The sequence below is a fragment of the Amblyomma mixtum genome, chromosome 5 (genome assembly GCF_055824585.1).
Source record: "Amblyomma mixtum isolate Tamu chromosome 5, ASM5582458v1, whole genome shotgun sequence".
Classification (NCBI taxonomy): Eukaryota; Metazoa; Arthropoda; class Arachnida; order Ixodida; family Ixodidae; genus Amblyomma; species Amblyomma mixtum.
The window spans coordinates 97,226,565-97,236,918 of NC_143016.1; the positions used below are offsets into that span (position 1 = coordinate 97,226,565).

The window sequence follows — 10,354 nt, forward strand, 5'->3', positions numbered from 1 at the left end:
TGTCAAGAAAAATAGGCACAGTTTTAAAGCACATGCTTCAGAGTGCAGATTACGGTGTGAGAATTTCATCTGAGTGCAGTACCTTTTCTGCGTAATATCTGCTTTCAGTTTATGCCTATAGTTGTATGAATTTATATCTCATCATTTTTGGTGCAGTGATTTTGCTACCCACCCTGTGTGCTATTAGGTGCTCTTTTTATTTGCCGCACCCACCCAATTGTTTCACTTTCCTTAGCCATGCTACGAGAAGTTATAAAATCTCATACCTTACACTCCTTATCCTTCAGGACCAAGCTGTACCCATTGTAGGAGGTTGTACCAATCTACCAACTCTCAATTATTACAGGGGACCAAAAAATTGTTTTAGACCCATGAAATTTGAATTAGGGGAGTCCTTTTAATGCATTCGATGGTGAGAGGACCAAAAAATCAGTTTGAATAAACTGGAAGCCTGAACTAAGCAAGTTTGAATTTGTAAGAATCCACATATTGCCAATGACAAGCCCTGCTAGTCCAGCCCAGTGTTCTTTTTTCTGAGCTTGCGTGGAACAAACTGCGCTTTTCACCTCAGTTTAAGTTGGTTCCCTTTTATACCAAAAGGAAGGAGAAGTGAGGGCGAAATTTATTTTGGGTTTCGCATGCCGTTCATTAGTAAACAGTTTAAATTGGCAGCATGCATGAAAAATGCTCGTAGTAGTGATGCAGTTCAGAAATGAGCTTATTGTAATAACTCAGTTCTCATGATATAAGCATCGGATTAAAAGTGGGTTCTGTGCGAGTTCGACATTCTGCACATACTTGACAATGCTGAGGATAAGCACGGGAACACGGTAGAAAGTGCTTCATGACCTCTGAAACTGTGCTTGTGGGTGTATATTTTGTATTTGATGGGAAACATTTAATATTAATTATAGTGGGAAACATTTAACGTTTCTTAGTCTTGTTCATCATTCATCAGTGCTTTATTCCTGTACGCTGTTCCTGCTATTAATTGCAGGGTGTAGCCATATGAGCCACTTCGCATGAAATGGCCTGTTGAATGTGTGGACATGTGCAGAAATACATCGTCATTGTTGTTTTGCTGTCAGCGGAACAGTAATTTTGTCCTAGTACAGTTTATTCCACAGCACTGCTTTTTTGCAAGTGCACTTTTAGTGCCTTTGTGACCATTGCACGTGTATTTTTGTTGCTTAAACAGGGGGCTTTAGGACCACTGCATCATTTTATACCATTTTTTTTTTAACAATGAAGTATGATGCTTACTTCTGAAACTATACCATCACTGAGCGAGCAGCCTTAGCCACTTTGATGTTTTTGCATGCGTAAAGATTGAGGATTTTGGTGCGCTGCTTCCTTTGTCCTCTCCTCTCTTATTCGTAGCTGTGTGTGCTTGGAATGAGCCTTCCACTTGGCCTTGGTGAGCTGCAGCTGCTGGCTGACTGGGCTCAGGGTTGCAGCCTCACCATGCTCACCCCAGGGACCCGGGCTCCTGCGCCCTCTGCCATGAACCTGGCCATACTGCGTGGCTGCGCCAATGACATGGTGTCCAGGTAAGCGGTTCTTCACAACATATATTTTCTGCTTTCTCTTTCTGTGGAGTGATTAATGAGTACTATAAGATTATTCTGGAAAAGGAAGGCCTAAAGCTTTTGGGAAGGAGATTGGTTAGGAGATTGGTACCGGCACTGGGATGGTAGACTATATTTGAAAGCTAATGGTAGAGAGAGGTTGTGCAGATGGTTCTTGATACTAATCACAAAGTTAACAAGGGAGGGAAGACCTCAGGGTGCTTGCCAGCGTTTCGACAAGAGGACTTGTCTTAGTCTACTTTTTCACTTTGTGATTATTTGAAATCTAAGGCTCACAAGAGAGACTGTTGCTCAGGGTGTCATGGGACTCAAGCAGGAAGAATACAAACTATGCACGGATTCTTGCTTAGTTTGGCTAGGATGAACTCTTGGGTAAGATGAACAACATGAGAAGAACTGGTTCGTGTTCCATAGACTCCATGTACAAAAAGGTCTCGATAAGACGAATTGTTTTGCATGGCCTTTCGTTAAAACTAACTTTCATAGCGACTGTGGCCCACAACGATTACGCACAGGAGTACTTGTGGAGCTCCGCGAGGCACTCTCGAGGCAAGTTAGAGAAAAAAAAAAATTGAAAAAAATACTTCTTTGCCAGAAAATCTTCCCCACAAGGTAGCTTCTCTACACCTTTAGCTCACCCTTTCAAGGCAGCTTTCCTGCGCCTTTGTACGAAGGTGCAGTGAAACATTCATGCCAGTGTGGTTAAAGGCAAGGCTAGATATACATATAAGAAATAGATCTGCAAAATTTAATAAATCTTTTACAGGAGTAAAGTTAGGCATGTTCGTGCGAGAAGGAATGCCAAAAAAGTGAATGTTGAGAAAAAAAACCTAGAGGATTAGGAATAACTACAAATGCCATAAAGCAATGTCCAGGAAAGTTAAAATCCACCACATTTACAGCTCAGCGCCTTCTTAGCTAGACTTTTTTTTTCTTTTGCTTGTTTGGCAACTCACTTTTTTTTTCTGTCACGTTTTTTGAGTCATCAGCAGACTGAATGGAGGATTTCCAGATATGCTGCTGTTTACCTGCAAGGCACGTTTTAAGTGTGTGCAGACCAGGTTTGATACCAGTGTGCTGCAGGATATCTTGCATCTTTCTGTTGCCATTGCTGAAATTTCACAAAGCATCATACAAATCAAACTTTAGTGTTGGTAGGCTGACGTAACAAACCAATGCGTCCCAAATGTCATACACCCTTTTTGTTAGTGCTTTCGTTAGTAAATCCTAGTCGAAATCAAGAGGAAGAAATGGGCTGTGCAAGGCACATAATGCGAAGGCAAGATAACCAATGGTCCTTAAGAGTGATGGAATGGATACCAAGAGAAGGCAAGTGCTGTAGGGGGCGGCAGAAAGTCAGGTGGGCGGATGAGATTAAGAAGTTTTCGGGGATACGGTGGCCGCAGCTGGCACAGGGCAGGGTTAATTGGAAAGACATGGGAGAGGCCCTGCACTGGCATAGTCGGGCTGATAATGATGATGAGAAATAGGTGTAAATATCAAAAAGCAATCATTATAATTCTAAGCTGAAAAATTAACAAGAAAAATGAGTATGCATGGATAAACTTTATTTGAGAAAAGGAGGTAGAGGTCTTCATGGCATGAGAGCCAGGGTCTGAAGCTCTTGGACCGTGATGAATTCAGTGGCTCACTCCGTGGCCCAGCGTTGCACGATTGGTCTGAGCTAAGCAACGCGGCCTCCCACTGCTTGAGGTTAGTGAGCTGCAGTTCCCTGCAGTACAGTTCCCTGCAGTACAGTTCCCTGATTAGTGAGCTATGCAGTCCCACAAAATATGTGATATGTTGGCTGAGGCACCACACTGTTTGCATAGGGTAGAGTGTATAGCTGGGTACATGGCTGCATAGTGGCAGGGTTAGGTAGGGAGTGGGTCTGGAGCTGGCTCCCGTGACTTCCTGTTGGTGGATGAGAGATTTGTGTCCAGGAGGAAACACCGTTAACGCTAGACGATAGTACTGGGTGATTTCATGATAGGTAATGTTGCGAAAATTGGGGAACTGTTTTGCTGGGAAACTTTTAGTGTTGGTTTCGCGGGATGCACAGGGGGTTACAGTTTTGGCCACATCTTGGAAACAGTGTTAAATAGAAATAATTTTTGTTGCAGTTCATTCAGGTTTTTTTTTGAGAAAAAATTTTAAAAGTTGATTTTTTTTTCTTCAAAATATTGAGTTCTTGAAGTGGCATCATACCTTAAAAGCTTTCTTGTTTACATGTACTGTTTCGCTTTTGTTGGGTATTTACAGTCTGCCTAATTACTACTTGTTTTCTAAAAATTTACAGTGTATTGAGATTTCTGTTGCTTTGCCATGATTTTGTTTCTCTCCGAACCTATAGGTTGCCACGTCGAGTGGAGGACCCCAGTGAAGTGCTGTGGAGATTTGCCAACCGTGCATGTGAAGGACACCTAATGTGAGCTTTATTTTTATGCTATTAGTACTTTGCACAAAAATTTTAATAAGCAATTATCTCAGTGCCGTGCAACAAACTTTTTTAGAACTTTGTGCGTGACATCACTAATTGAGTCCATATTGTACGCGTAAGAAGAAAACAAGCTGCAGCGAAAAAAATTCTCATGTCGCTTTATTTCTGCGTGCTTTTACATTTAGCTTAAACATTGCTTGAGCACCCATTTGCAGGAGGCATGTGTGGCACACTTTGTGAAGTCTTAGAACAAAGTGATTTCACATAGCATTTAATTTTTTTCCACTATTAGTGATTGTGAAGGGGTAACCTTGGCCGAGAAGATATCTCGCCACATTTGCTTTGTCGTGTTATATGCTCTTAGTGACAGAATATGACATAATCACCCCATCTGCTTTGCTCTAATGTGCACCTTAAGTGGCGTAGTGATATAATTACCATAGGGTTGCCATAATCACTAGCAATTGCATGGCCAAAGCCACAGTGCTACCGTGTAGCGCACAGCCAGAGTGAATGTGTTTGTCAGTGAGCAGGCATGTGCTATAGAAAACTTTGACATGGTTATTGCATTGTTATCACATCCTGCCTTGGAGTTTACCGTGCTTCACTAATGTAAAAACTCTATCTCAAATTCTCTTCATTTTTACGACTTCAAATTAACAAGTGCTTATACTGTATTTTGTACCACATATCATGAATGGCCGTCACATTCACTGGTCATCTGCATTATATACCATTACTTCTAGTGCGATCAAATCGATGTAAAATCAACCATTCTACTTGTGTCACCTGCAGGTGGCTGAGGCAAGTAGAGAATCCATCAAGGCTGGCCTCCCATAGTTTCCCAGACATCTTTGGGCCCTTTGTGACTCCAAATGGTCTTATTTCATGCCAGACTCGAGGTACACGCACTGGTAAGCTGCCCCTTTTTGTGTTTCACTTCAAGGCATGTTGAAATTGGGTGCAGCATGAGCCAGTTAACGTATTTACACGAATGTGACGCAACTTTCTTTCCTCACATAATCTGTTCAAAAATACATCCCGCGTATTACTCAGAACCAAAGCACAAATATAATGCAATCCTTTTTTCTTTTCTGCTGATCCATGCTATATAGCAACCTTCATCACACAACTCATGAGCCATTGTGATGCTCGGCTGCTGACCCTAAAGTCGCCGGTTCGATCCCGGCCATGGCGGTCGCATTTTCGATGGAGGCAAAATGTTCTAGGCCCACGAACTGTGCAATGTCAGTGCAGTATTAAAGAACCCCAGATGGTCGAAATTATCCAGAGGCCTCCACTGTGGTATCCTTCTTAGCCACAGTCGCTTTGAGACATTAAACACTATAAAACCACACTTGCGAGCTACTAACAGAAGCACCTTTCCGGTGACCTTGGGGCTGTGCTGGGCTCGCAGGCAAAGAGAGGGTGGCTGTGAGTGTGGAAAGAAGGTGGCGTGGGCTGTTCAGAAAGGGAAGGCAGTGAAAGAATTGAGAGAAGTAAAGAACAGATAAATGGCAAACGAGCACAGGACTGAGCGCCACAAAGCTGCGGTGGTATGGCAGTGATAGCCGCTACTAGGTGGGAGGCTTCATGCGTTAATGCAGGTTTTGCTACGCTGGATGGTGTTGCTTTTGCATGGTCTTCGTTTGCCTTTTTTTTTTTTTGCCCTCGGCTGTAGTTCACTTGAACAGGCTGAGATTGATTATTTGTGCATGTGTGTGTGCGTGCGTGCATTTGACAGAAGCCAACAGTCACCGTAACCAAGGAGCATTGGGGAAGGTTTTTCTTTTTTAATTTGTTGTGTTCATCAATGGGAGATTAATAGGGTAATTAATTTAAAGACAACTGAATAGAAAGTTGAAGAAAAAATAAACGCATGTCGCCAGTGGTACCCGAACCCACAACCTCCGAATTTCGCATCTGGTGCTCTACCAAAAAGAGCTACGGCGACGGCTGTCTGATCATATACTTTAGGGGGTATTTATGTGCAGTGTAACCGAACCTTGAGAGTGTTCTCCAGCACCACCATCATCTGTAGCAGCAGACATAGTACGCTAACTAGGAACATGATCGAACCGTGAGGGCGGAGGCTGAGTGGGAACCCTCTTACGCTACCTATGGCATCTAGACTATGAGGAACGAGTCCGTCCTTAGCTGTTGAGCAGACAAGGGAAAGGGAAAGGGGGCTTGTTATGATATACATGACAGAAGCCAAGAGTCACCAAAACCTGGAGCATAGGAGATGTTTTTCTTCTTTTTAAAATTTTTTTTGTATTCATCAGTGGGAGATTAGTAGGTTAATTAATCTCCCGTTAGTGAACACTTCAAATTAAAAATGAAGAAAAACATCCCCTATGCTCCTTGGCTTTGGTGACTGTTGGCTTCCGTCATGCATATCATAACAAGCCCCCTTTCCCCTTGTCTGCTCAGAATAGCAGGCCAGGTGTCCATCTTTCTGGCCAACCTTGCCCTTCTCTTCATCTAGAGTGGCCAAAGCTTTCTAGCACTTTTGAGATGTCTAGAGTTGGGAAGGACCACTAAGGTGTGAATATTGGGACCGTTGCTTTTGAAGTAAACTAGGTTTGTTTGGTAGTCTACTGCTTTAGATGGCGGGCAAGTGAGGGCTGAATGTTGCCTGTTATCTTGGCCATTGCAGGATCCTCACTCTGTTTAAAAACACTACAAAGATGGGCCCACATATGCAGTCTCTGCCAAAAAAATGCAGCCTACCTCACAGGTGGTCTTACGTTTTCAAGACTACTCCTGTGATAACACTGCAACTTTGGGTTTGTAGAAGGGAAAGTGTATGGTAGTTAAGCAGTAGCAAGAAACCGCTCAGGCCAGCGGCAAGATGGGCTGCGCAAAAAATACAAATAATTTACATGCGAAGGTGTGCTTAACTGTCGTTCTTTGGTTGAAAGATCTGGGTTGTGCCGAATATATTCATGTGCTGTTGCTTCACTCGCAGAATTTTATCATGCGGCTTGTGGTGTTGTGTGTGACCTTTTGGTGCCAGCTGTAGTAATCTGTAACAAATATGCCATTCGTTGTGTAGCCTCTTGCCATCTTGCACACGAGCTAAAAATGAGTGAAGTGGATTGAGCAGATTGTAACAAGTGGTGTTTACACATTATGCATTAATGAATTGTCGCACAGTGACCTCCAGAATCAGTTGCCTTTTGCATAGAAAAGCACAAAAAAAAAATCATATGCTGGCACACATCCCGCTTCTTCTATCTTCTTCTTTTACCTATTTAGAAAGCCACTAATGTCATGCTGTGGTGCAAACTTTGCTGCATATCATATGTAGAGGCCCTTTTATGTTCAGTCAGTTTTATTTTCTTGTATGCTGGGTAAAGTTTAAGGTTCCCTTACTGGTGTGATGTACTACTGCAGCAACTTACTATAATTAGTTCATACAACACTAAGGAAGTGTACTCATACAACACTAAGGAAGTGTACATACAAGGCTCTCTGGCTACCAATGAAGTGGCAGTTAACATCATCCTTTTTCGCAATGCAGTGAGGATTGTTTTTTATTAATAGTTCATAATTCAAGATGTCAGCATCCCACAAGTTTCTGCAAAATTTTTGGTGCGCAATAATTGAAACTGCAATGAAATTTCACTTCTTAGTGCTTGACCCAAGTGAACTATAAGCAGTCTTACAGCATTCTGCACTGATATTTTGTTTTCTTTGCTGTGTAGTTTCTGTTGCCCTAAGCAGCAATGAGTGTTTACTTTTAGTATTCATGTTGGAATGGCATTGTGTACAACTGCATGCGTGCTGCATTCTTTTGTGTGCTTTATTTTTATTGCCCTTGCAGGTGTTGACATGGTTCCGTCCTTGACGTGTCTCCAGAATGGATTGGCGGCCGGGGACGTGGTTTCCGAAGTAGTGCAGCGAGGAAGAAAGTTAGACCTGGGACGCTTTCATCGTTGTGTCTCTGCTGGAACTGAACCGGATTTGTACCGCGAAGCACTACACAGTGTGCAGGAATTGGGGTGCCGCTGAAGCGCGATTCATGCCACTGCCTTACGAAAGCTAGTCAGTTCTGACAAAGCCAAAACCAGCATTCGCAGTTTGAAGTGGTGCGATTTCTGAAGTGATGCAGTGAGACAAGGAGTTCACCTCGAGGTGCTTTCACTGTTCTGCGACTCCTGATGTAGAACACTGCACATGGTGCGCAGTAACTGGTAAGCTGCTAGTGATTCATACTGTTGCCTTGCTGCAAAGAGTCACATTTAGCAAAGCTAAAAGTCTCGCTAGCTGTTTGGAAAGAAATTCATTTAACAAGAGCGCTTTCAAAACCTCATTTATTGGCAGCTTTGCTGACTGATACACGTTAATTAAAGAAACACTGATGAGTAATTGAAGTTGGCCTGTATCTACAGTTCACCGCATTCTAACGAAAAAGACTCTACTTTCACTTGAAATGGAGCTCTCACATGCAGCTGTCATGGTTTAGAAAAGACCGAAAAAATTAAATGTGCGTGTTGCCATCACTGGCCGATTCGCAAGTGAACTGTGGTATGCAGACACAATTTCTTTACTGCGGATCCCAGTGGCTGTGCTACACTTGCCATTCACTTCAAAACGGTGATCGCGGAGTCTTTATTGGTGTGCAGACACCGTTAGGTTTCAATTGTATGCCGGGAAGGTTTTTGAATGCAATTTTCTTTGATATAAATGAGCCTTTTGCTGCCGGGCAAGCATTAGCATACCCAGAAGGAGCAATAGAATCAGTTTTCACCAATATTGAAAATAAGGTGCACTGTGAACATGAATGCACCTGTATAGGAGTAGAGAGGAAGTAAGGTGTCCTCTTGTGTACTCCCTCTTATAAAAGGGAGTGCTTGAGAGGACAACTTCACTCCCTTTTTACTCCTTTCTGTTTAGAGTGTGGAGTTGTCCTTTGAAGCGCTTAGGAATGAAGTTATGATGACCATACCGATAGCCGAACACAGCCAAAGTATTTTATGACACATCCCTCCCCTCTTTTTACAGTTGCAATGAATATGCCAACACTTGTGGGATGAATCTTAATTGAACATGTGTTGGAACGGAATAGTAATGTAATGCATTATTTCAGCACACACCATTAAAAAAAATGCTATCAAAGTACCCTCGTTTAGCCTATTGAGTGCCAACTGCATTTTTGTATGGATGACATACAGTCGTCAAAAGTTTAGAGCCCAGGGGGTTCACTTCCAAGCTTTATATTGGGACTCCAGAAGTATTCATGGAAGTCCTACCTATTGCATGAGGCAGTACCAGAAATCTTCTCATGTCCGGGAAAGTGGGAGTGCTAGAGATCCATTAAGAACGACACAGTGTGGCTCAAAAGAAAACCCCCTGGGCTCCAAACTTTTGACAAAGGCTGTACCTTCTCCACATGCTTGTTCATCCCACGCTTGTAGAAATATACCATGACAACTGGGTAGAAAGGGAAGTTAACACAAAGTGCTTTACTGGCTGTTGGTGCGGGTTCACCGATACTGAAGATGCGAACCATATAACTGACAAAATATCTGTGTTTAGTCTCGCTAGAATTTACTGCATTTAGTTTAACCCCCTTTATTATCCCCGCTTTGCCAAATGAAAAAATTTGCCTGAGTATATAATCTGCTTACACACACTGTGTGAGCCAATGTGAAAAAGCAAAGAAAAAAAAATACTAGACTGAAAGTCTCATCTCTGTAACTCTCAAACTCTTTATTAGCATATAAAGCAAGGTACGAAACAAACTGTTCCGGTGAACAGTACTGCCACCACCATCAGTACAGCATTCCCAAGAAATAACAGTGCATTATAAGCAAACACAAAGCAGAAAGATGTTAGTGAATGCAAAACAAGAGAGAAGGAACGAGATAAAATTTTACCAAAAATAGCTTGCAGCCTAATATAGGCTTCTAGAAGCAAAAGTTACAGGCACTAGTGATGTACATTGCACAGAAGAGCATATCACAGTGAGTGCATTTTTCTTTAACAATAAATCTGACAAAGGAAAGAGAAAGGGGAATATACAACAGGTTGGGTTTGGGGGAGGGGGGATATAGAAAGAAAAAAAAAACTTGTGACTAGTACTTACGAGGTTCTCCATTAATACAGAATGTCTCAGAATAATTCTGAAGCTATGGAAACAAGCACTAACTTAGTCATCAACAAACCACAAGTTAGAAGTAAGGGGATCATTAACAACCCCACACACAAGCATTTCATCCTCTGGTACTGAAAGCCCAAATTTAAGAGCTGGCTCTAGGAGACTGTCCCGCATGTTTCCAAGGCTTGATATGGTGCCTCTAGTATATGAACAGATAGG

General features: G+C 42.4%; 1 protein-coding gene across 1 annotated transcript in view; it reads left to right on the forward strand.

The window, feature by feature from the left end:
• Positions 1-8,403, forward strand: part of mst (misato mitochondrial distribution and morphology regulator) — a 19,434-nt gene extending 11,031 nt beyond the window's left edge. The window contains exons 11-14 of the mRNA XM_089545624.1: positions 1,381-1,550; positions 3,943-4,017; positions 4,825-4,943; positions 7,859-8,403. Coding sequence (XP_089401750.1) covers positions 1,381-1,550; positions 3,943-4,017; positions 4,825-4,943; positions 7,859-8,046 — 552 coding nt within the window. The 3' untranslated portion in view covers positions 8,047-8,403. The remainder of the gene's footprint in view (positions 1-1,380; positions 1,551-3,942; positions 4,018-4,824; positions 4,944-7,858) is intronic.
• Positions 8,404-10,354: the final 1,951 nt, after the last annotated feature.